This window comes from Sebastes fasciatus, chromosome 8 (assembly GCF_043250625.1).
Source record: "Sebastes fasciatus isolate fSebFas1 chromosome 8, fSebFas1.pri, whole genome shotgun sequence".
NCBI lineage: Eukaryota > Metazoa > Chordata > Actinopteri > Perciformes > Sebastidae > Sebastes > Sebastes fasciatus.
In genome coordinates this window covers 30,027,729-30,053,868 of record NC_133802.1, presented here as the reverse complement: position 1 = coordinate 30,053,868, position 26,140 = coordinate 30,027,729, and the positions used below count along the sequence as shown (strand labels likewise).

The following is a 26,140-nucleotide window of genomic DNA, read 5'->3' as shown; positions in this document are numbered from 1 at the left end:
ATTAAATAATGTTAGAATACTTGTATTATAGTAAATATGTAAAATAATGTTAGAATACTTCTATTAAAGTAAATATATATTATAGTAAATATGTTAAATAACGTTAGAATACTTGTATTATAGTAAATATCTATTATTATAGTAAATATGTTAAATAATGTTAGAATACTTGTATTATAGTAAATATCTATTATTGTAAGTATGTAAAATAATGTTAGAATACTTCTATTATAGTAAATATATAAAATAATGTTATAATACTTGCATAAAAGTAAATATCTATTATTATTGTAAATATGTGTAATAATGTTAGAATACTTCTATTATAGTAAATATTTATTAATATAGTAAATATATAAAATAACGTTGGAAAACTTCTATTATAGTAAATATATATTATAGGAAATTTGTGAAATAATGTTAGAATCCTATTATAGTAAATATCTATTATTATTATTATTATTATAGTAAATATGTCAAATAATGTTAGAATACTTGTATTATAGTAAATATGTGAAATAATGTCAGAATACTTCTATTATAGTAAATATATATATTATTATTGTAAATATCTAAAATAATGTTAGAATACTTCTATCATAGTATATATATATATTATTATTATTGTAAATATGTAAAATAATGTTAGAATACTTGTATTGTAGTAAATCTCTATTATTATAGCAAATATGTGAAATAATGTTAGAACTTGCATTACAGTAAATATATATTATTATAGTAAATAAGTAAAATAATGTTAGAATACTTGAATTATAGTAAATATTATTATTGTAAATATGTAAAATAATGTTAGAATAACTATTATAGTAAATATTTATTATTATTGTAAATATGTGAAATAATGTTAAAACATTTGTATTATAGTAAATATTATTTTTGTTGTTTGTTTTTAAAAATGAACAGATTATTTTTTATTTTTTATGATGACCTCATTCATTTATGTATTATGTGCGTGTTTATTGTTTGTATAATTAAATGATTTTAAGAAAACAGAGTACCGGGACGTGCTGTGACGTCACTCCCGGTGCTGTGAGTGTCTCCGTCAGGACGCACCGGAGGACCGGAGGAGGACCGGAGGAGCAGCGGAGCAGCAGCAACATGGCTGCAGATTACTGGGAGCCAGAAAGACCTGAGACTCTGTCAGACTGAACCGAGCCGAGGACGACCCGGGACAGACCGGGACCAGCCCTCCCGGTGAGTCAACCACACCACCGAGCTCCGTGTGTTACCGGGGAAAACCGTTATATCCGTTATCCAAAGAAACGGAGAGAGAAACCCGCTCCGCTCCGCCTCCGCTGCTATTTATATCACACTGATGACATTTACTGCAGGACATAGACGGACCCCGTCCTCTACACTGATACAGTGAATACACAGTTACTGCAGGAATTAGACGGACCCCGTCCTCCACACTGATACAGAGGAAACACAGCACGTAGACGGTACCACAGATCCAGGTACATAGCCAGGTGATATCATGTTAACTGTCAGATAGTCTGTATTCATTTCACCTCGACAGACCAGAACACAACACATAATACAAACTAAACACATCAGTGGACCAGGTTAAATGATGTGAACTGGACCAGTTTAAAGGTCCCATATTGTGCTCATTTTCAGGTTCATACTTGTATTTTGTGTTTCTAATAGAACATGTTTACATGCTGTAATGTTCAAAAAACACTTTATTTTCCTCATACTGTCTGTCTGAATATGCCTGTATTTACCCTCTGTCTGAAACGCTCCGTTTTAGCGCATTTCAACGGATTGCAACATAATTGTGTTGCTAGGCAACAGCCTGGGTCCATGTTTACTTCCTGTCAGCTGATGTCATTCACATACACTGCAACAGGAAATAAACTGGGACACATTTAGAATGTTTACGTTTAAAACCGTGTAATGGTCTAAATATTGTATATTTGTGACATCACAAATGGACAGAAATCCTAACAGCTTGTTTCAAACGCACAATTTCTGAATACGGACTACTTGTATTTCTCAGTATATTGAGCGCTTTGATAGTTTAACAGTATTTATAAAGCACTTAAACCTGCTTTATAATATAAAAGATATGAAAATCTCCCTTTTTACGATATGGGACCTTTTAAACGCTGTGAACTGGACCAGTTTAAATGATGTGAACTGGACCAGTTTAAATGCCGTGAAAAACCCTGTTGATTTCCTGTGTTTCCCTGTGCAGGTGTTGTCTGCAGGCTGGCTGCCCCGCCCCCCTTAGCGTCACGCCCTCTCCTGCCCCCCCGCCCCCCCCTCATGGAGAGGATGAGGAAGATCAAACGGCAGCTGTCACTCACCCTTGGGAGGGGAGGGGCCGGGGGAGGGGACAGGACACTGAGTGACACCATCAATCAGGAAGTGACATCACACAGTGACTCAGGTAACACACACACACACACACACACACACACAAAGGATCAGGTGTGACCTCCATAGGGACACACCTGAGAGGTCACAACTTGAAGCATCACAGTGGTGTTATGGAACAAAGTGTCACCTGACTCCTCCCTCTGATCTGATTGGTTGGTTGGATTTATGATTTTGATTGGTTGTCTGTTGAAACGATCAATCAGTCTGCTGCTGATCTGATGACATATTTCTTTTCTTTTTCTCCTTTTTTCCACAAAATCAACCAATCATCATCCCTCCATCACCCCTCCATCACCCCTCCATCATCCCTCCATCACCCCTCCATCACCCCTCCATCACCCCTCCATTATCCCTCCATCACCCCTCCATCATCCCTCCATCATCCCTCCTTCACCCCTCCATTATCCCTCCATCACCCCTCCATCATCCCTCCATCATCCCTCCTTCACCCCTCCATTATCCCTCCATCATCCCTCCTTCACCCCTCCATAATCCCTCCATTACCAATCCATCATCCCTCCATCATCCCTCCATCATCCCTCCATCCCTCCATTACCCCTCCATCATCCCATCATCACCCCTCCATCACCCTTCCATCATCCCTTCATCACCCCTCCATCACACCTCCATCATCCCTCCATCAACCCTACATCATCTCTCCATCATCCCTCCATCACCTTTCCATCACCCCTACATCACCTCTCCATCATCCCGTCATTACCCCTCCATCATCCCGTCATCATCCCTCCATCACCCCTACATCACCTCTCCAACACCCCTCCACCATCCCTCCATCACCCCTCATCATCCGTCCATCACCCCTCATCATCGCTCCATCATCTCTCCATCACCCCTCCATCATCCCTCCATCAGAGGTGATGTCACTTCGAGGTTCTTCTGGAGGTTTGAAGGTTCGAGGTTCGTCTTCTTCAGTTCAGTCTCTTCTTCAGTCGTACAGCAGCTCACTGAGGAAACCTCGAGGCCTCGGACGCAGCCTGAGCTCCTACCTGAACCACACCGCACGACTGGGTACTAATACTACAAATACTACCTGAACCACACCGCACAACTGGGTACTAATACTACAAATACTACCTGAACCACACCGCACGACTGGGTACTAATACTACAAATACTACCTGAACCACACCGCACGAATGGGTACTAATACTACAAATACTACCTGAACCACACCGCACGAATGGGTACTAATACTACAAATAATACCTGAACCACACCGCACGACTGAGTACTAATACTACAAATACTACCTGAACCACACCGCACGAATGGGTACTAATACTACAAATAATACCTGAACCACACCGCACGACTGGGTACTAATACTACAAATAATACCTGAACCACACCGCACGACTGAGTACTAATACTACAAATACTACCTGAACCACACCGCACGACTAGGTACTAATACTGGAAATACTACCTGAACCACACCGTACAACTAGGTACTAATACTGGAAATACTACCTGAACCACACCGCACGACTGAGTACTAATACTACAAATACTACCTGAACCACACCGCACGACTAGGTACTAATACTGGAAATACTACCTGAACCACACCGTACAACTGGGTACTGATATTACAAATACTACCTAAACCACACCGTACGACTGGGTACTAATACTGGAAATACTACCTGAACCACACCGCACGACTGAGTACTAATACTACAAATACTACCTGAACCACACCGCACGACTAGGTACTAATACTGGAAATACTACCTGAACCACACCGCACGACTGAGTACTAATACTACAAATACTACCTAAACCACACCGCACGACTGGGTACTAATACTACAAATAATACCTGAACCACACCGCACGACTAGGTACTAATACTACAAATACTACCTGATCCACACCGCACGACCGGGTAGTAATGCATGATGGCCAGGTGTGGTACATCCCCCACCACGGGGTGTACCGCAGTGGCAGCCTTCTCCAGTCACCTCACCCCTCGGTAAAAGGTACCGCTGTTATGTACTGTGTTCATGTTCTCTGTGTGTATGTTTGTGTATTTTCAGAGATCGTCCATGAGGATGTAAAGATGAGTTCAGATGGAGAAAGTGATCTGGTGTCTTCTTCAGACGACGTTCCGAGTCCAGTTAAAGTGAGAATGAGAAACAAGAAGATCTCTACAGAGGTACACACACAGTAACACACGTACTGTATACACAACAACCCACACTTACGTTGGTTTATTACACGGCCGTGTTGAATACTCGATTCTGATTGGTCAATCACGGCGTTCTATGGTGTGTTTTTTCTTTATAGCAGACCGTTGCTATGTATAACAGACCGTTGCTATGGGCGCAGTTCTGATGTCGGACTCTGGCGGACCGTTTTTGTGTCAAATTATTGATTTCTTCAGTAAGTAGCCGTGTAATAAGCGGGATAATGTACAGCTAGCGGGTCATTGTTACGTCTGGAATACCCTGCTAAACCTGCTGCCCCGCGACCCGGCCCCGGATAAGAGGAAGAAGATGGATGGATGGATGGAGGGATAATTAACGCAGTAAGAATTATGATCTTAATGTCTCTCTCTCTCTCTCTCTCTGTTGTGTTTCAGGACATTAACAAACGTCTCTCGTTACCGGCTGACATTCGTCTTCCAGACGGTTACCTGGAGAAGTTTAATCTGATTGGTCCGGCTCTGTTCGAGCAGCCAATCAGCAGACGGCTGCGCAGAGTGTCTCTGGTATATCTACCTGCTTCTACTCTTCCGGTTTCTATTGTATTCTATTATTAGTATTTGGTGTCTTCACAGATTATATTAACCATCTCCTGTCTGTCTGTCTGTCTCTCTGTGTGTCTGTCTGTCTGTCTGTCTGTCTCTCTGTCTGTCTGTCTCTCTGTCTGTGTCTGCAGTCAGAGATTGGTTTTGGGAAACTGGAGACGTACATCAAACTGGACAAACTGGGAGAGGTGAGGACTCACCTGACTGTGTTGATGTGAACAGACCAAACTGTTTGAATCGAACCCTCTCTACCTGTCTGTCTCACATGTCTTCCTCTCACCTGTCTCCCTCTCACGTCACTCTCTCTCACCTTTCTATCTCTCACCGGTGTCTCACCTGTGTCTCTCTCACCTGTCCCTCTAAATCTGTCTCTCTCACCTGTCCCTCTAAACCTGTCTCTCTCTCACCTGTCCCTCTCTACCTGTTTCTCTCACCTGTCCCTCTCTCACATGTCCCTCTCACCTGTCCTTCTCTACCTGTTTCTCTCACCTGTCCCTCTCTCACATGTCCCTCTCACCTGTCCCTCTCTCACATGTCCCTCTCACCTGTCCTTCTCTACTTGTTTCTCTCACCTGTCCCTCTCACCTGTCTCTCTTATCTGTCCCTCTCACCTGTCCCTTTCTACCTGTCCCTCTCACCAGTCCCTCTCTACCTGTCCCTCTCACCTGTCTCTTTCTCTACCTGTCTCTCTCTCTACCTGTCTCTTTCACCTGTCTCTCTCTCTACCTGCACCTCACACCTGTCTGTATTTCTACCTGTCTCTCTCACCTGTCTCTCTCTCTACCTGTCTTTCTGCAGGGGACCTACGCTACAGTGTATAAAGGTCGCAGTAAACTGACTGATAACCTCGTGGCTCTGAAGGAGATTCGTTTGGAACATGAAGAAGGAGCTCCGTGTACTGCTATCAGAGAAGGTACTACAGTACTTATGTTGTACTGCAGAAGCGATACTACAGTACTATAGAGTACTACAGTGTACTATAGTGTACTACAGTGTACTATAGTGTACTACAGTGTACTATAGTGTACTACAGTGTACTACAGCTGTGCTGATCAGACTGCTAGCCCCCCTAGTACCTGCGTGCGTGCGTATATTAATGTGTGTGTGTTCTCCCTCAGTGTCTCTGTTGAAGGATCTGAAACACGCCAACATCGTCACGCTTCATGACATCATCCACACACAGAAGTCCCTCACACTGGTGTTTGAGTATCTGGTGAGAGACACACACACACACACACACACACACACACACACACACACACACACACACACACCTTGATATTTGGTGTATTGAGCCTTTAATCGTGTTTCTTGTGTGTTTCAGGACAAAGATTTGAAACAGTATCTGGATGACTGTGGAAACATCATCCATGTTCACAACGTCAATGTGAGAAAACCTGTAATGTACCTGTCAGTACTACCGATACAGCTGTTTGTATATATTTATTAGGGGTGGGAAAAAAATCTAAAAAGTTCACAAAAATCACAATCGGCACATAAGTATCGTGATAGTATTGAATCAGGAGTTGGGTGTATCGTCCCAGCCCTCATATTTACGTATACAGCAGTTTACAGATTACATATCACTGACTGACATGGCGTCATTGACGCTGATATAAGACATGTGACATGCTGCTCACCTGATGTTTACCTTCACTCACCTCTCATTCAGCTTGCCGTTTTTTGTCTCCTCAGCTCTTTCTTTTCCAGTTGCTGCGAGGTTTGTCGTACTGTCACCGGAGGAAAGTTCTCCACAGAGACCTGAAACCCCAAAACCTGCTGATCAACGAGCGAGGAGAGCTCAAACTGGCTGACTTTGGTGAGTTCACTGCGTCTGTTTACTGCTGCTGTTTAGCACAACATGTTAACGTGGACAGTCTTGTGTGTGAGAATATGAATTCAAATGTTCATTTAAGATGTTACTTTTGTTCTTGTTGTGGATGAACTGAATTGAAAACTGCCAAATGAATGTAATGTAATGTTGTGATGTTACTGAAGGGTTGTGAACACAGTGATGATGTCACTATAATGATGTAACTCAGGTGTTGTGTGTGTTTCAGGTTTGGCTCGAGCGAAGTCGATCCCGACAAAGACGTACTCTAATGAGGTGGTGACGCTGTGGTACCGACCGCCGGACATCCTGCTGGGCAGCACCGACTACTCCACTCACATCGACATGTGGTCAGTACTGTAGTTTTGTGTATATATACTGTATACTGTATATACTGTATATATATATATATACACAGTGTGTGTGTGTGTGTGTGTGTATATATGTATATGTATACTGTATATATTTATGTATGTATTATACCATAATTGATCAGTTTTCCAGAGATCCAGACTCTAATGACCTGTCTGTCTCTCTGTCGGCCTAATGGTCTGTCTACCTGTTTCTCTGTCTGTCTGTCTGTCTGTCTGTCTGTCTGTCTGTCTGTCTGTCTCTCTGTCTGTCTGTCTGTAGGGGTGTTGGTTGTATCTTCTATGAGATGTCGACAGGTCGACCTCTGTTTCCTGGTTCCACGGTGGAGGAGGAGCTTCACTTCATCTTCAAACTCCTCGGTGAGAACCAATCAGCTTCTGTTTTTTCTGTTTATAGAAAACTGTGTGTTTGATGTATATTGTGTATATTTCTTGTGCAGGTACTCCCTCAGAGAAGAGCTGGCCTGGGATCAGTTCTAATGACGAATTTGTGTCGCACAATTACCCTCAGTACCGAGCAGAGAGACTGAGTAACCACACTCCCAGGTACGCAACTGTACCGCACAAAGGTACACATTTGTACCGCACACAGGTACACTACTGTACTGCACACAGGCACAGGTACACTACTGTACTGCAGAAACTTGGCTTAAGTTGACTGTGTGTGTGTGTGTGTGTGTGTGTGTTGTTCAGGCTCAGCAGTGAAGGAGTCGACTTGTTGTCAAAGTTCTTACAGGTCAGTAAACATCTCAACGTGTTTTTTTCTGGTTTCTGTCCAGTTCAGAATATGAATTATTCTATGAATAATTACTTTAAAAAAATAAAAATAATAATAAATAGATTAATAATAACAAATAGAATAACTCTAAATAGTAATGTATAATAATAATAAAATAGAATAACTCCTAATAACTAATAATAGTAATAATAACAAATAGAATAACTCTTAATAGTAATGTATAATAACAATAATACAAATTTATAATAATTATTAATAATAACTAATAATATAATAATAATAATAATAATAGAACAGTGATTTTAAGATCCTTAAACTGAGATGATGATTTAATGTTCATGTCATGACGTTTAGTAGTCTCATTTAGCCACTTGTTAGAAACCGCCTTTTTTAAGACACATTAAGGCTTCAAAATTAAGTAGTGGGACATTTACTGAGGTGTCTATTGTGTTGTTTTCTTCATACGATAACTTTTTTATTTATACTTCAGTTCGAAGGGAAGAAGAGGATCTCAGCAGCGGAGGCGATGCATCATAATTATTTCAGTAAGCTTGGAAGCAGAGTGGTAACACTTCCTGACTGTAAGTTTAAACACGACCTTTGACCCCTGTTTTTAATCCATAATGTCACTGTGTACTGTGACATCACAAAATCACTCACTGACTGTTGTTTCAGCAACGTCCATCTTCAGTCTGTCAGAGATTCAACTGGAAAAAGAAGCAATCAGACCGACAGTCACACCTGATCCAGGTAACACGCACACACACGCTCACGTTTGTCTTTCTATATTGGTGACACATGATGCTGTTTGTTGAGTTTAAATACATTTTTTATTTAAAATAAAAACGCCTTTTTTTCTGTTCAGCAATCAGTCCGGCCAAGAGGCGGAGTCTACTCTTCTGACATCATCATGAAGGCGCGGTCTGGTCTTCTGACATCATCGTGGAGGCGGGGTCAGAAACAAAGGGAAACTGAAAGAAAAGGAGGTGATGATTTTTTTTTCTCTGGAGGAGTAAAACAAAAGAAGAAGACACTGAACTTATTGTTAATCAAGAGAAGAAGGGAAGAGAATGGCAGCCTGCTGTCTACACAGACAGACAGACAGACAGACAGACAGACAGACAGACAGACAGACAGACAGACAGATGCAATAATGAATCACAGCAGCCATCTGACCAATCAGTTAACAACAGATTCATCTCCGTACATGAACGGATGACTGAGTTAAAGCTTATTGAACAGAACAGATGTTGGAGTGAATTCTGTCTTCCACTTTCAGATTAAACACATAAGACTTTGTTGTCATGGAAACAGCTGAATACAGGTGTCAGCTGTGTGAACACCTGCAGTGTCTGCAGCAACACTGTTAAAGTCCATAAATAACTCGTCATTAAATTTGAACTGCACTGAGTTCAAACTTTATTTGTTTAAATTTAAAAGCAGAACCAAACCATCGAAGAGAGTTCATCATCAGTTCTCACAGGAAGTGGTGCCGACAAACAGATTGATTTCCACCTGTTTTATACTATCCATCCATTTTGCTTCCTCTTATCCGGGGTCGGGTTGCGGGGGCAGCAGGCTTAGCAGGGAACCCAGGCGTCCCTCTCCCCAGCAACGTTTTCCAGCTCTTCCTGGGGGACCCGAGGCGTTCCCAGGCCAGACCAGATATATAATCTCTCCAATGTGTTCTGGGTCTACCCCGGGGCATCTTACCAGCTGGACGTGCTCAGAAAACCTTTAAAGGGAGGCAAATTGCGTCTCTGCAAAGAGCAGAGACGCAATTCTGAGAGCCCCAAACCGGACACTCTCCTCCCCCCGGCTGCGCCTTGAGATCCTGTCCATGAAAATCACAAACAGGATCAGTGACCAGGGACAACCCTGGTGGAAGCCAACACCCACTGGAAACGTGTTGGACTTTGTGCCGAGTATACAGACACAGCTCTCACTGTGGTTATACAAGGACCGAATGGCTCTTTGGTCTTCTGGTCTTCCATTCAACAGGGACTTTAGGTTGCCGCCACAACAGGCACCGACGACCTTCCGACCACAACTCCTCGCAGCCGCTTCCACAATGGAGGCTTTGAACAAGCCCACTCAGATTCGATGTCCCCAGCCTCCCCCCGGGATGCGCAAAATAGTCTTCCTTAGGTAGTTGAAGACCTCGCGGACAGGGGCCTCAGCCAGACGTTCCCAGTTCGCCCTCATGACACGTTTGGGTTTCCAAGGTCTGTCTGGCCGCCTCCCCCGCCATCTGATCCAACTCACCACTAGGTGGTGATCAGTTGACAGCTATGCTCCTCTCTTCGCCCGAGTGTCCAAGACATACGGCCGCAGATCTGATGATACGACCACAAAGTCGATCATCGTTCTTTGGCTTCGGGTGTTCTGGTGCCAAGTAAACTTAGGAACCGCCCTATGTTTGAACGTGTTTGTTATGGACAATCCATGACCATCACAGAAGTCCCACAACAAAACACCACTCTGGTTCAGATCAGGCAGGCCGATCCTTCCAATCACCCCCGTCTGGGTTTCTCCATCATCACCCATGTGAGCGTTGAAGTCCCCCCAGCAGAACTATCGAGACCCCAGTCGGCGACTCAAAGATACTCCAAGAGACGCCAAGAAGGCCGGGTACTCCGAGCTGCTGTTTGGTGCATAAGCACAAACTACATTCAAAGACTTCCTCTCAGCGACTCGTAGTATCATAGAGGCGACCCTCCTGTTCTCTGGGGAGAACTCCAACACAGCGGCGCTCAGCCGGGGTCTGGTGAGTATCCCCACACCCACCTGGCGCCTCTTAACCTGGGCAACTCCGGATAAGACGAGAGTCCAGCCCTTCTCCTGGAGTTTGGTTGCAGAACCAGAGCTATGCGTGGAGGTGAGTCCAACTATATCTAGTTGATACTGCTCCACATCCTGCACCAGCTCCGGTTCCTTCCACGTACCTAGAGCCAGTCTGCGATGCTGGGGATCAGCACACCTAGATCCCCACCTTTTCCTGCCGCCCGGCTCACACTGCACCCGACCCCAATGCCTATCCCCTGCGGGTGGTGGGCCCAAAGGGTGGCGGCTTCATGTTGATCTTTCGGGCTGTGCCCGGCCGGGCACCATGTGCCAAAGCCTGGCCACCAGATGCTCGCCGGCGAGCTCCCCTCCCAGGTGTGGCTCCAGAAGGGGGCCCCGGTTTCCTTTTTCCGGGTGAGGTTCCACAACTCTTTTGGTGCAGATTCATAAAGGGTCTGTGAATCGCTTTCGGTCTGGCCCCTCCTCTGAGACCACTTTGCCTTGGGAGACCCTACCAGGAGCTAATGCCCTCGACAACACAGGTCACTGGGGCACACAAACCCCTCCACCATGTTTAAGGTGGCGATTTATGAGGGATGAAGGGTGTTTTATACCTGTTTTAAGTAATACATTTACAGTACAGTACTATATTGACAGTACAGTACTGCATTGACAGTACAGTATTATATTTACAGTACTACATTTACACTTAAGTGTTATTTATTATAGAACCGACTGAAAAACTTTTGTTTGTTCAAACTGAAATCCACGGAGAAAAGAAAAAGAAAAGAAACTGACTGTTTTTATTCTGAAATTGTGAAATTAGTTTCTGCTGTTCTGCATGTGTGTGTCGTACACTCAGACTGTATGAAATACTGGTAATATATGTACTAATACTGTAAAAATACAGTGATACTGTAAATATATATACAGGTATACTGTAAGTCTGCAGTAAACAGCTGTGAGCTGTTTTCTTTATACGTGCTCTTTATCACAGATCATTTTATTTTAACAGGATTTATTTTACTGGAGGTCAATAAGTTGTTTTTCCCACCGACTGTCGGGAACCAGGAGAGGACGGTGTGATGTCACCTGATCCTCAGTGACATCCCCTTATCGGAGGTCAGGGGCGGGGCTTATCGGTGGTCATGGGCGGGGCTTATCGGTGGTCATGGGCGGGGCTTTGCCAGCAGATTGTCAGTTTCAGATGGTTTGATCTTGAGAATCTCGTCACTTCAGATAAAGTGATTTCTCTGAAAAACATCTTTTTAGGATTTTGTTTTTCAGGTTGAGGAGCGGTAATATTTTTTTAAACAAACTGATGTTGCTGATGTGAACTTTTATTTTTTAGCTGTGAAAAAATATTAGCAATAGAGAAATATTGATCAGAAGACAATAATGATTGATCAGAGTGTTAATAATGATTCTTTAATCTGCTGTAAAAGTGACACATATGTACACGTTTGTATGTGAGAGGTTAGAAATATACAGTGCCCTAAAAAGAATGCATGTTTTATTGATTATCAGTGGATTCATTTGTTGCTGATCAGCAGAGCTCCTTAATGTCAAACTGAAAAATACTAAATAATTGATTCTAGCTGTGTTCAACCCAAATATGTATCAAAACCCACTAGACCTTCACCAGGAGACCGCTGTTCATGTCCCGTCAAAACCGAAAGTCAACGTTGATTTATTTGTCACGTAACTTCTGTACTCAAGTTACATCACTTCCGGTGTCGCGTAACCACTTCCGGTGTGGTGTTACTTAACTATGATCTTTCCTCAACCTAACTATGTGGTTTTCTTACCTAAACCTAACAAAGTTGTTTCCCGTGAAGATGTAAGTTTATTTTAAAAAGACTGGAGCGGAAATTGGCGCTGGACATTCATAGAAAAACGCACGAAAAATTAGGAACATTACAAGAACATTTCCAAAGTGTTAAAAATCTGTCGGAGTACAGAAACAAGAAAATGTCAGCCTGAAAATCTCTGCATTCAATGATTTAGTTGTTAATATGTAAGGGATAATGTACAGCGAGCCGGTCATTGTTGTGAAATAAACCCCGACAGGGCGATGCCGCACTCCGACGCGAAGGGGTTTATTTCACAAAAATGACCTGCTAGCTGTACATTATCACGCTTATTACACGGCTACTTAAGAAATCAATAATTTGAGTCTGACATCAGAGCTGAGCCCATAGCAACGGTATGTTATACATAGCAACGGTCTGCTATAAAGAAATAACAGACTGTAGAACGCCATGATCGACCAATCAGAATCAAGTATTCAAAAAAATAATAACTTGAAGTAATTTAGGTTAATGTGTGACTTTAAATTATCTTTCTGTTGCTCAGCGTGAAAACATTTAATTTCATCCACTGACACTCAAAAAGTGATGAATTCGCCCTCAGAGAAGAACTGGAGTTTCTGACTTCACTGTGTTTGTGATGTCACAGGGTGGGGGGGGGCGGAGTCAAAGTGAAGCTTCAGTTAGCCATGATGGTGCTGAGTTGATGATGAATGTAACGACACACCGTTGATGTGGGCAGTAGTTTACAGTAATAACGTGTACAGAGTTCTTGATTATTACAGGTTAGTTTTAATCTGTAGTGTTGTGTTCCTCAGCTGCTCTTCAACTATCTGAAACTAAATGTCTCTTCAGGTCACTGGTTCATCTGGATTTTTGTTTTCAGGAACAGGAACTGATGTAAAACGTAAAACCATATTCTCTATGAGAGAGACAGATTCTCAGCTGAGGGAAATACATGTTAGAAATGTAAACTAGTTGAGCCGTAACGTTCGTAATGCCACCGAACAATAACATGCAGTTACAGCGGCGCGTGTCATCAGGTAGGTTAATATCATCCGTTTTACACTGCTGCTGTTGCAGCTAATAGAACAGATTAGATTAGAACACTGATTGTATTCATCACAGATAATCAATCAATAGAATTAATATCACGGTCGGCATTGAGTGGTAAAATAAATACATGCACTTATGAATTTACACAGCGAGTGATGTGCTGCCAGCATTCCTCTCTGGCCTTATTTTTGCTGTAATAATGTTTTATATTCTTCATAGCTCTCCGTTATAACAACCTGTTCCTCTTGACTGAAGTAGATCGCGATATTAGTCTCGTTTAGAGTAAATCAAACTTTAATGAGCTGTGGGGGGGAAATGGGTTAGTTTGTAGTCCACATGGATCCAGATGCTGTTTTCTCTGCTTTTGCAAAAATGAAAACGCTTTTGTTTTGGTCGACGACACCACACCAAAGTTATCTGCAATATACTGCACTGCATGATGGCACTCTTCCAGATAACTTCTATGCTGTTTATTCTTTGAATATTCTTCCATCTACCAGGAAAGCACTGCGACGTATCTGATGCTATAAAACTGATCTGCATACTTGAAATATCAGTCCAAGTATGGAAAATAAAGTATATCCTATTGTGTACAATTATGTTTACTACATGTATTCTGGATATGTTTAAAGTATATAAATATACATTAAAACTCTTTATTTATTATCAGCGATGGTTGTTTGTTTTTGTGTTTACCTCTGACCCCTCATCATTTATTATTATTATTATATACTGCTGGTAGTTTCATCTATACTAAGATATCATAATTTATTATTATATTCTGCTGGTAGTTTAATCTATAATAATACATCACTTATTATATACTGCTGGTAGTTTCATCTATACTAAGACATCATAATTTATTATTATATACTGCTGGTAGTTTAATCTATAATAATACATTACTTATTATATACTGCTGGTAGTTTAATCTATAATAATACATCATTATTTATTAGTGGATTAGATTCTGTTTTAATAATCCGAATCTGCAAAGAAACTAAAGCTGTCAGATCAATGCAGTGTATTAAAAAGTACAATATTTAAGTACAGTACTTGAGTAAATGTACTTAGTTACAGTCCACCACCTTTTTGGAGGAAAATATTTTACTGTTTACTTCCCTACATTTATTTGATGACTTTGCAGATTCAGATTATTTATACAAAATATAATTAACTGAAATTGTTATGGAATGAAAAGTTAATGCATCAATAATTATAATCCAATAATATAATATATAATATATAATATTATGAAATGGGACATTCTGTATAATGACTACTTTTTCTTTTGGTACTTCAAGTATATTTCGATGCTAACAGAGTATTTGTACACAGTGGTATTACTACTTTTATTTCAGTAAAATATCTGAGTACTTCTTCTTCTACTGTTTATTTGTACGTTTGTGATCATTTTTGACAGTTTTGAACTGTCCCACCAGCCGGATGTTTGAGGAGGTTTGAATCACCTCTCTACCTGTCGGATGTCTTAATATGGGCTGATCTACAGCTACAGGTGAGTGTTTGAGCTGCTTCACATCTCCTCACGAACCTTATCAAACATTATATGAAGCATCTGAAAGCAGAAACATGAGATTTAACCGTGTTTTCACCTTGTGTGTCGCTGATAACTGGAGGTTAATGAATCAGCACAGATGTTAACATGTTAATTACAGCGTGTTTTTACCTGTTAGCTCTTTAGTGTAGTTTGTGTGTTAAACTGGACTCTGTTACTGTCTTTAAACTCTATTTTCACTTAGCTCACTTCACTTTTGTTGCATTAACCTTTTAATTGTCCTATTTAATAAGTCTCTAATTAGTGTTAAATATCATAAACGGAAGCAGCAGTGGAAGAAATACTCAGATCTGATACTTAAAAGTAGTAATATCACAGTGTAGAGATACTCTGTTCCTGCATTCAATGTGTCTTTATACTTGTACTCCACTACATCTACAATATTTAACAATATTTGACTCCACTACATCTCAGAGGTAAATATTGTACTTTATACTTGCTATTAGAAACATTTACTCTCGATACGACCTGCACCCTCACATGTTAAATCCAAAGTGGTAAACACTACACATCCAGTAAAGTATATATTTGACTTCAGGACATCTCTGACTACAGACAACTTTTCTTTTACATCAACTTTTTCCCATGGTCTTGTGTAAAAAAAAAGTTAACGAAAATCGCAATAAACACAATATTGAATCGCAATACTTAAAAATCGCAATACATATCGAATCGCCACCCAAGTATCGGGATAGTTCAGGAGTTTGGTGTATCATCCCGGTCCTACAGTTTACAGTAAGAGTTCTTACGATGTGTTCAGATACGATAGATGTAACAACGTGGTTATATTTAAAATGCAAACCTCCACCGTGTTAAGTAAATAGTATTGTTTAGTATAGTAGTAGTATAGTGATATATTGATTATACAATCAGTCCCAGGAGCTCAGTATCAGTGTTTCCTCCTCCCAGTGGAACCATCAGGACAACTGGACTGAATCTTGATTGGGACGAAGCAAAAGTCTGGAATCATTCTGAAGGTCGACAGCCGGAAACAACCTGAGAAGAACAAACTAGTGTTACCCATCAGGCTTTTCTACAAACCTGCAGAGCAATGATCATTTTTAAAAGTGACATTTGTTGCTCTTCGTTCTGAATTCAGCTGACCATCAGAGAAAAACCTTCCCGTCTGCTGAACGTAAGATCCATTTCTACAATCATTCTTAAGGCCCTGACACACCAAGCTGACGGTCGGCCGTCGGACAGTTTGGGGCCGTCGGTGAGCGTCTGTCGGTCTAGTTTTTTCCGCTGTAGTCTGCCCGTGTCTGAGTTTTTTCGGCCGATTCAGCATGTTGAATCAGCGGCGGAGCTCGTCGGTGAGAGAAGTCACTCTGATTGGCCGAGAAGAGAAACAGAAGTGAGGAAAGCAAGCCAACGAGTAAAGTCAAGAGGAAAAACACAGAAGGCTCTTCTCATTTTTCATCTTCATCTCATCTGATCAATCCAATACACGGATATTTTCACAACCACATGGCCATCTGGAATGAAGCTAAGTGGTGAGTGAGAGTGGTGTGAAAATGGTCGACAGACGCCGCTTTGTTTCATGTACGTATCATGACAACGGCTCGTATATCTGCCATCCTCAGTTTTCCGGTTTCCCTTTTTGAATGACGAATACAGACTACCGGTGTGGACAGTTATTTCCTCTCACGCATGCGCAGAACGTACGTGTTATCTGGCTGTTGGCTGTAGTCTTTGCGGTGTGTTCGAGTGCAACTTCTTGGCCAAGACAAAGGCGACGTGAGGCGACGCAACTGGTGGCTTTCGTCGCAGCAAGTTGTTCGATGTTGGGTTGGTGTGTCTGGTGGCTCCTACCCTCATGAAGAAGGTAAAGAACCTGCTGAAAGAACTTCAAACTACGTGTTTCAGTCAAGATTTATCTGTTAGCTTTGCCTGGTTGGCTGGACAGTTTCAAAGGTGAGAGTTCACCTCAAATGAACTCTGCTGAAGGGCTAAATTCACCTGGATCATCACTAAGACCAGGACACAGAGATGATGGCTGGGTTCTCATCTTCAAATAGAGGCCTGATGTATCTCCGTCTGCGGCTTCTTTGCTGGCATTTCTGACACAGTTAAAAACAGAGACAAAAGTTTCCTTCAGTATCAAAGTAATTGTTGTTTGTACATTCATGTGCACACTGCAGACAGGAGCTGATCACAGATCAGTCAGCACTCGGTTAATGGACACACTTAAAAATACAGGGCTCAAGTTGTAACTAGTAGTACTGGTATTAAACTGTAGTTTCAAAACATGGAGTGTGATTATCCCCCAAATAGACCTTTATGTTAATAGCACCCTTTCCTGTTAGTAACCATGATGAGGTGTTTTGTGGGCGGAGCGTAAAGTGGAGGCAGAATAATTCTCTGAACACGTTAGTTAACGCTGGCTAGCAAGTATTGTTGGCTTGTTTTTGAAACAGTGGTTGAAAGAAATACTAGTTTCTCTCATGTTCTGTCACTCACTCTCCAGGATCACGAGTGTTAGTTGAGTAAGTTAACATTAACCAACGGGACCAGATTAGCCAACCCCTACGCTGCTGGAGACTACTTCAGGAGGAGAAGACGGCTGGCTAACGTTAGTTAGTTAGTTAGTTTGGATGACTATAGTTAACTATCCTTCAGTTAAGTCAGTCAAAAACAGAGTCGTACTATATCGGCGAAGTGTTTCAGAGATGAAGAGAAAGGGTTGCTAATATTTTAGCCTTCTGCTAACCACAGCCAACGGCTCACGGCTACGGTTAGCAGAAGGCTAAATATTAGCAACATTTACTCTCCATCTCTGAAACGTTTCGGCGATATCGTAGCTCACTAGAGCCTCGAATCACAGTTTGTCATGTAAAATGTCTGTGATATCTGGATTCTGGCACCCAACAACACAGCAAGATGACATTTTAGATGTGCAACTTTAGCCCACTGCTAGTGTTAGCCTCCAGTCTTTCCTTTGTTTTTGCCTCCAGCTAACACCGTGACGTCATCATGACGTCGACACAAAAAGGATCTGTAGGATAAAGACGAATAAATCGATATGTGTTTGTTGTACCGGCACACAGCCGGCGTCGCTCTTCAGACACAGCTTCATCTTGCAGCTAAGGAAGATGCCGCTGTTGCTCCCTTGGAACTGGAACATCTGGAAGACCAGCATGGTTCCCCCCTTTCCGTCCTCCACCACCTTCACCGAGCTGTCCTGCGGGTTCCCACAGCTGCTCAGAGACAAGAACACAACACAAGTGTGATCTCCTGTAATCTACATTCAGAACATAGACATGTTTTAACATCACTCTTCAAACTGTTGGGAGTTTAATTTACAACAAGACATCATATTTTATAAAGCTGTCAGGTAAATTAGTGAAGTAAAAAAATACTCAAGTAAAGTACAAGTACCTCAAAATTGTACGAAAGTGCATACATTAGTTACATTCCACCACAGCCTACTGCTCACCCGCCTGTGACGAGGTCGTATCTCAGATTGTCGCCCTGTGCGTTGTCGTTGGCCCAGCAGTTCTCAATCACCAAGGTGATGATGCTGCCGTCTAGGCCGCCGGTGTTTAGGTTCATGTAGACGGTCTGGTCCGTCTGGATCCCGTCAGAGAAGTCGAAGGGTGTAGTGCAGGCGATGTCGGTGCACATGCTCAAAGACACACTGTAATTCCAAGATCCAGATTGGATCTGCTGCAACGCTTTGCTGCGGAGCATGAACACACACACACACACACACACACACACACACACACACACACACACACACAGTTGTGTTTCCATCACTTTAGAGCATTACAGCACTTACATCATTTCCTGGAGACTAAACCAAACCTTAAACCAAGTCTTCACCTTAAATGTAATGATTTACGTCCCCACAATGTGAGTAATACACACACACACACACACACGTCCTGGAGAATGACACCAAAGAACGTACTATATTGATAAAAGTGAAAGTCAATTTGTTGTTCCATTGCAGCATCATCACCCAGCAGCAGAGCTACGCTTCGCCATTTTGGACTGAAAGCGATTACCTGACGCCAGTAAAACGTCCGCCTACAAAGTGCCGTACAAAAGTAAAACTAAATTATTTCTATTCTATTGTCATATTTAATATCTCTACTGAAATGTCCTGCCTTGAACAATAAAATATTCTAAATATGCATACAATTCTAACTATTTACTTATTTATTTATTAAACGTTTTTGCCCAGCTGCTTCCCAGAGGAGCATAAAGTGAGCGATGGACACAAATGGAAGTTAGAAAAATCCATGTCAAGGACATGAAAAAGTTCCACAGACCATGGATGTTTAAGAGGTTGTGTCCTGTGATTTTGCCCTGTGTGTTAGTAAATAGCCTACAACTACATTAAATTATGTTTATGTCATGCTACTAGCACTACTAGCTACTGGCCGATAGCCGGTTGTTTGGAAACAGAGACGTTAATACATCCACCACGGTACAGGCTTACAGCATACAGCCCATGGGTGTATTATAAGATAATAAAAGTGATGAATTGAACGCCCACAATATATGTGGAAAAGGGGTGTATAGTTATTTAAAGAAGCTGTGTCTCAATAACGTGGTTAAACATGTTGAACTACTCACCCTCCTTTCATTTTGAAGGACAAGGCTCTGACGTCTGGCTGGCGGTAGAAGCAGGAGAAGTCGATGTTTACGAATTCTTGGCGAGAGAACAGAGCAGACGCAGAGCTGTTGTTTGACTTGATGGTGTTTTTAAAGATGATTTTGTCGTTTGAGGCCTGCAGAGTCAGAGGAATTCAGATGGTGTTACTGCCTGATGTTAGAGGTGCAGGAAACTTCGGTCTGCCTCAAACAAAGTGCTCGTCGGACTGTAATGGACTACATTTTTATTGACTGCATTTATATTGCCATGAATCATACAAACAAGCATAACAGAGCACTTTTTCAGGCAGTATCTCCTGGAAAACATTTGTGGTGTTACGCTCTGTTGTTGACTTGAAAACTGATGAAAGTGTTGAGAATTATAAAACAGAGAAAGGAGACTTCAGACTCCGACAAGCACTTCGTCGGAGGCCTTTATTAGAGGAGAGACGCCCACCATCATCACTGTGCCACAGGGTTTGCTGTTGTTAAAGCCGAAGGTCACCATGTGGGTCTCTTCATCCATCTGACCTCCGCAGGTTCGGTCGTTGAGGTGTAAGGCGGAGTGGTTGATGCCTCTTTCTGCCAGGAGACAACCAGCCAGGGAAACTGAAGCAGAGTCCTGCCCGCAGACCGTCGGGTCACCTGAACGCCAGGGCAGACAGGTTAAACACATGCAACACTGACATCTGAAGGTGTTTCTCAAGGAAGTATTCTGGGCCCTATTCAGTTCTTTTATACCTGCTCCCTCTGGTATGAGTCAGCATAATGTCAAATGTTACGCAGATGATACACAACTGTATATCTCTGTTTACAGCTCTTTGAATGTTATTACCTCTCTCACTGACACCAATATTTAGTCATTTTCTTTAAATGAATAAAAGGGATTCTACAAAAGTAGAAAGACAAGTTACAGATCTAGGAGTGATTTTAGACTTTAACTGTTTATTATCTTAGGAAAATCACCAAAGTTAGACCATTTTAACTCAAATGAATGAACCTGAAATGCTGATACATGTTTTCATTACAAGTCATTAGATTACCGCAACTCTCTTTTTACCAGGATACCTAAAAAGTATTTAAGAAAATTACAGTTAATTCAGAACGCCGCAACCAAAATCAAGACTAAAGAGCGACTGCCTTTCCTTTTTTGTTCCAACAAGAACTGATTTTCCACTGCCTTTCTTTTAGATGTTCCTCATCTTCCCCAAAAGAAATAACATTATTGATATAAGGGGATATTATGACTTTGAGCATTCACAACAATTAATTAATAGTGACCTTTTACATCTGTGTCTGAATGGACGAGTTTCATATTGTTTACTGTTGTCTGTATTGTACACAGCTCACATTCTGGTCTTTATAAACAAATGCTGTTTGTATGTAAAAAACAAAGTCAATAACAAATGAAAAGCATCTAAAAATTCTTAAACGTTGTGCAACAATTTCAGGGAAACTTAACTTGTGAGGTCAGTGATGCTGCACAGAGTGAAACAGTCTTACCTAGAGCATCTCTCGATCTGTATTTGGAGGCAAAATTAGCCCGACAGAGGCAGGCGGGTCGACCCGTGATGCCTTGGCCACAGAACTCGTGAGCAATGCAGAAGGTGTCCTGACAGAAGCCCTGAGGCGGCGCTACAGAGGGAAACAGTTTAATCAGCAATAGTTGAATAAACTCACATATGTGACCAGAAAGAGTGAAATTCTAAAAAAAGATATATAATTCATTTAGGACATAACAGTGCCCGTATGGGGGTCGTGTCTCGATGGTAAGCCTTGATTTGCGAAACTCTGGCTAGATGGTTGAGGTTAGGATAGGTCTAGGGTTACCATCTAGACACGATCCCGTGTCTTCGTGGTCCTTTTGAGTCTCTTCGTGGTCATTTTGCGTCTCTTTGTGGTTGTTTTTAACCTCTTTGTGGTCATTTTGAGTCTCTTTGTGATTGTTTTAAGTCTCTTTGTAGTCTTTTTAAGTGTCTTTGTAGTCATTTTGAGTCTCTCCGTGTTCATTTTGAGTCTCTTTGTAGTCATTTTGAGTCTCTTCGTGGTCGTTTTGAGTCTCTTCATGATCATTTTGCATCTCTTTGTAGTCATTTTGAGTCTCTTCGTGGTTGTTTTTAGTCTCTTTGTGGTCATTTTGCATCTTTTTGTGGTTGTTTAGCGCCTCTTTTGTAGTCATTTTGAGTCTCTTCGTGGTCGTTTTGAGTCTCTTTGTAGTAATTTTGAGTCTCTTCATGGTCGTTTTGCGTCTCTTTTGCTTGTTTTGTGTCTATTCATGGTTGTTTTGTGTCTCTTCGTAGTTGTTTTGTGTCTCTTTCTAGTCATTTTGAGTCTCTTTGTGGTCATTCAACTTTATTACTCCTTTCATCCGTGACTAAGGCAGCGCAGACCAGATCCACTCCTCCTGTTCTTACCTTTCACAATAAAAGCCCTACACATGTAATATGTGAATATTTCGTATTTTCCTGTTGTATATTCGTCACGCCCCGGTCTGTAAAGGCCTTTTGTCTGATTTTCAGGACAAACAGGAAAGAATTCCGGATTTGGGACAACTGCTCGTAATTTAGGACCGTACATGTTCACCCTAAACTCGCATTAAACATGTAATAACAACATTCAATACTCAGACTTCAGTGAAACCTGAACCTGTGATGAAACTTTATGAAATCCTGACCTGATGTGAACAGTTTAGTAACATCATTCAACACAGACAGGTTATAAAGGTTATAGACAGTAGTAGACAGGGATGGACGTGCTTACAACATCTGGCCTTTGCCCTCCAGTCCTCCAGCGTGTCATTACTCATCAGGCTGCAGGCTCCGGCATAGGCCTCCAGGAACTGACAGTTGAGACCGTCCACCGCCGGGTATCTGCACAGCGTGTCGTTGCAGGCAGTGATGTAGGGCTCTGGGTCGATGTGGCTGTGACAGGAGGTGAACGGCGCCTCCTTCAGGAGATTACAGCTGTTGTGGGAGATAAATTAATAATATATATGTGTGTTTTATGGATCAGAGGAGAGTTTGTGTTCAGGTGTGTCTCTGCTCACCGTTCAGTCATCTTGGTGCAGTTGATCCGACTGTCAGCAGGTTCACTATACAGCATCTCACAGCTAGGGGGCGAAACACAAACGGTGAATGTGATGAAGCAGCAGTTAGTGGATGTTCAGGTGGTGAAAAGGTCTCTTACCTGCCGGAGCTCAACTCAGAGATCTTCAGTTCACTCAGAGGGCTGCTGGAGTTCACACATAAGCCCTGCAGGCCGACCAGTCCTGGTCCTGTAGCCAGACACAGTATGTCAATACCTCCACATGCACACTGGTCCCTATAATGACTTGTCCTGGTTTGAATCATATTTGGGATGTGATACAGAACATAAACCTGGGTATTCATCTCTCTGTATGAATTATAGTCACATTAATCACATTAGCAGGTTTTTGACCTCTCAACATCCCATCAGTCATCACTTTCTTATATTTTTCTTCACCTTTACTGTGGATCTGTACGGTGGTGCCGTCAAAGAAGACAGTGGTGTCGTAGTTGGAGAGCGACACTTTGGCGGTGACTCCGTTTATGTCCTTAGAGAGCTCCACGCCGTGTTCCGTCTGAGGCGAGCCGCTCAAGCTCAGCGTTGTGTCGTTCACCTGCAGAAACAGACATCACATACACAGCTCAAGCACAGTTATATCTGAGCCTCAGAATCCCTCCAATGAATCGCTGTAAAAGTGTTAGAACTAAAAACACTCTTAACACAGGACTGAGAGTGATTTATAAAGCAGAAGGCTCTTCGTGGTCGTTTTGCGTCTCCTGGTGGTCGTTTTGGGTCTTTTTGTGGTTGTTTTGAGTCTCTTCGTGGTCGTTTTTAGTCTCTTCGTGGTCATTTTGCGTCTCTTTGCGGTCGATTTGAGTCTCTTAGTGGTCATTTTACGTCTCTTTAAGGTTGTTTTTTTAGTCTCTTTGTGGTCGTTTTGAGTCTCTTTGTGATCATTATACGTCTCACTAAGGTTGTTTTTAGTTTTTTTGTGGTCGTTTTGCATCTCTTTGTGGTCGATTTGAGTCTCTTAGTGGTCATTTTGAGTCTCTTTGTACTCATTTTGAGTCTGTTCGTAGTCGTTTTGCATCACTTTGTGGCCGTCTTGAGTCTCTTTGTGGTCATTTTGAGTTTCTTTGTGGTCGTTTTGATGTCTGTGATCATTGTATGCTGATTTTAATCACAATAACTCTAACGCTTTACACAATCCAAAACTTAAATTACATTTGTGATTGATAATTCTCAGAACTGGAGACGGTTCATTTTAATTCTGGCTAAAATGACCCTCCACAGCAGATGAGCAGGTCGTAAGTGGTCAACGAGGGTTGTCTGAAATGTAGAATTCAGTATCATCAGCAGCTCATGTGAGGTACTTGACATTATGCTGCCTGTTGAATTGATTCACCGAGAACATTTTTAAACCTTGGTGTGACCTTTAAACTGACTGTAGCTTACTTGTACTTTTCCGCCTTGTCCCAGTTGAATGTCAACAGCTGGCGCGTCTAGACGCAGGATCACATGGTCCAAGAAACTAACATCTGTGCGGCGCCGTTCCTGGAAGGTGGCCAGCAGCTGGAGGCCTGGACCTGACATCAGTTTGTACGCACAGCGATCCTGGATAGTTCTAACTTGGCCGCTGAAATCGATGACAGTGGGGCCGGTCACGGTGCACGTAATGTTGGTCATACTGATCGAACTTGCACCTGCAGACATGGTGAAAGTTCAGAAATAAAGTCAGTCAGCTGGAGCTGAGATGAGAAATAAAGTTAAAATTTTATGAAAAAAAATCTTAATATTTCAAGGAAAAACTCACAATATTTTTTGATTAAATTTATAATCAACTTTCTAAGAGAAAGTTGCAATATTTCAAAATCTAAATCGTAATATTGAGAGAATGTTTCAAGATTAAAGTCACAATTGTTATTTTATAAAAGTGGTGATATTTATAGATTAGAGTCTTAATATTTAGAGGAAATAATGACAAGAAAAAGGCGTAATATTTTCAGAAAAAGGAGATTAAAATCTTACTTAAAAAGGTGGATATTTCAAGATTAAAGTCCAAATGTTTCAAGTTTAAGCTCTTAATATTTTTAAATTAAAATCATAATATTTTTATATTAAAGTAGCGATATTTCAAGAAAAAAAACCAAACTGTAGTACTTTAAAATACAGCTTTGTTCTTAAGGTCATAATATTTCAAAATAAAAGTTCTGTCTCAAGATTGAAATCGTAATAATTTGAGATTAAGGTTGACATATTTTAAGAAAAGAAGTCTGAATATTTTGAAATTTGAAAATGTTGGACAAATGTCATAATATTGCGAGAAAAAGGTTGTACTATTCAGAGAAAATAATTATTCCACATAAAGTCAAAAGCGTAATTATTTGAGATTAAGGTCATAATATTTCAAGAAAGAACTAATATTTAGAGGTTGAAGATTTTAATATTACCACTTTATACTGCACATGTTACAACATTTCCAGAGCTATGAGAAGTCATTGTGAGTGTAGATGGTGCAGGTGGAGTTGGATGAAGTCAGATGTGTGTTTACCTGTGAGCTGACTGAGTGCAGCCAGGTAGAGCAGGAGGCAGAGCATGTTGGAGGAGGTCAGTCAGCTGACGGAGAGCTGCAGGAGACACAGTCGGACATGTTTGAGTCATGCTAAAACCATGCTAATGTCATGCTAACATCATGTTAAAATCATACTAAAATCATGCTAACGTCATGCTAACAAAGATTAATGTCAATATTTTGAGATAAATTTTGGAGATTAAAAGCTGTAATATTTTTGGAAAAAAGTAACATTTTGAGAACATATCAGAATACATGATTATTATTAATGATATAAGAATTAATATATATAATTATATATTTACCTCCTCACAGTGTAACTTTATCAGTAAGCAGTACACTTCATGTGTTTGTGTTCATAGATAGCTGTCAGCTGGCTGCTAAACTCTTATTGTTGTAACTAAACTGATAAAGGTCAGAAGTTCTTCTTCTTCTGGTGTTTTTGTTTTTGTTACCAAACAGCTCCAGGTGCATCTGGGTTTTAATTGAAATTACCTAAAAATCTCTTCATGGTAACATCAGGATCAACAGCAGCAGTGAGATCAGGCAAAAACTAAAATGTCTTTGAAACCCTGTTTTTTGTTGAAGACTAACA

General features: G+C 41.3%; 2 protein-coding genes across 6 annotated transcripts; one reads left to right on the top strand and one right to left on the bottom strand.

The window, feature by feature from the left end:
• Positions 1–1,048: 1,048 nt before the first annotated feature.
• cdk16 (cyclin dependent kinase 16) lies at positions 1,049–14,439 on the top strand. 5 transcript variants are annotated; one of them, XM_074644876.1, is made up of 17 exons: positions 1,051–1,215; positions 2,222–2,416; positions 3,280–3,435; positions 4,467–4,585; positions 5,012–5,140; positions 5,311–5,367; positions 5,978–6,092; positions 6,298–6,392; positions 6,504–6,566; positions 6,875–6,998; positions 7,240–7,360; positions 7,644–7,741; positions 7,822–7,927; positions 8,075–8,117; positions 8,611–8,701; positions 8,796–8,870; positions 8,986–14,439. In XM_074644876.1, the coding sequence occupies exons 2-17, from the start codon at positions 2,293–2,295 to the stop codon at positions 9,021–9,023; spliced, it is 1,554 nt and encodes a 517-aa protein (XP_074500977.1). In that variant the 5' UTR covers positions 1,051–1,215; positions 2,222–2,292; the 3' UTR covers positions 9,024–14,439. The 5 variants fall into 5 exon arrangements, with proteins under 5 accessions (XP_074500978.1, XP_074500977.1, XP_074500981.1 ...); XM_074644877.1 differs by lacking the exon at positions 3,280–3,435 and having other exon boundaries at positions 1,049–1,215; XM_074644880.1 differs by lacking the exons at positions 1,051–1,215; positions 2,222–2,416; positions 3,280–3,435 and adding an exon at positions 3,726–3,743.
• On the bottom strand, positions 10,695–25,570 carry LOC141771979 (alpha-tectorin-like). The gene is made up of 12 exons (XM_074642532.1): positions 25,525–25,570; positions 24,429–24,676; positions 23,430–23,586; positions 23,133–23,220; positions 22,993–23,055; positions 22,699–22,909; positions 21,450–21,570; positions 20,404–20,591; positions 19,929–20,083; positions 18,781–19,023; positions 18,382–18,541; positions 10,695–11,084 (listed from the first exon to the last, which is right to left on the bottom strand). Exons 1-12 carry the CDS (start codon positions 25,568–25,570, stop codon positions 10,695–10,697), a joined length of 2,070 nt encoding a protein of 689 aa, XP_074498633.1.
• Between the last annotated feature and the right edge of the window lie 570 nt (positions 25,571–26,140).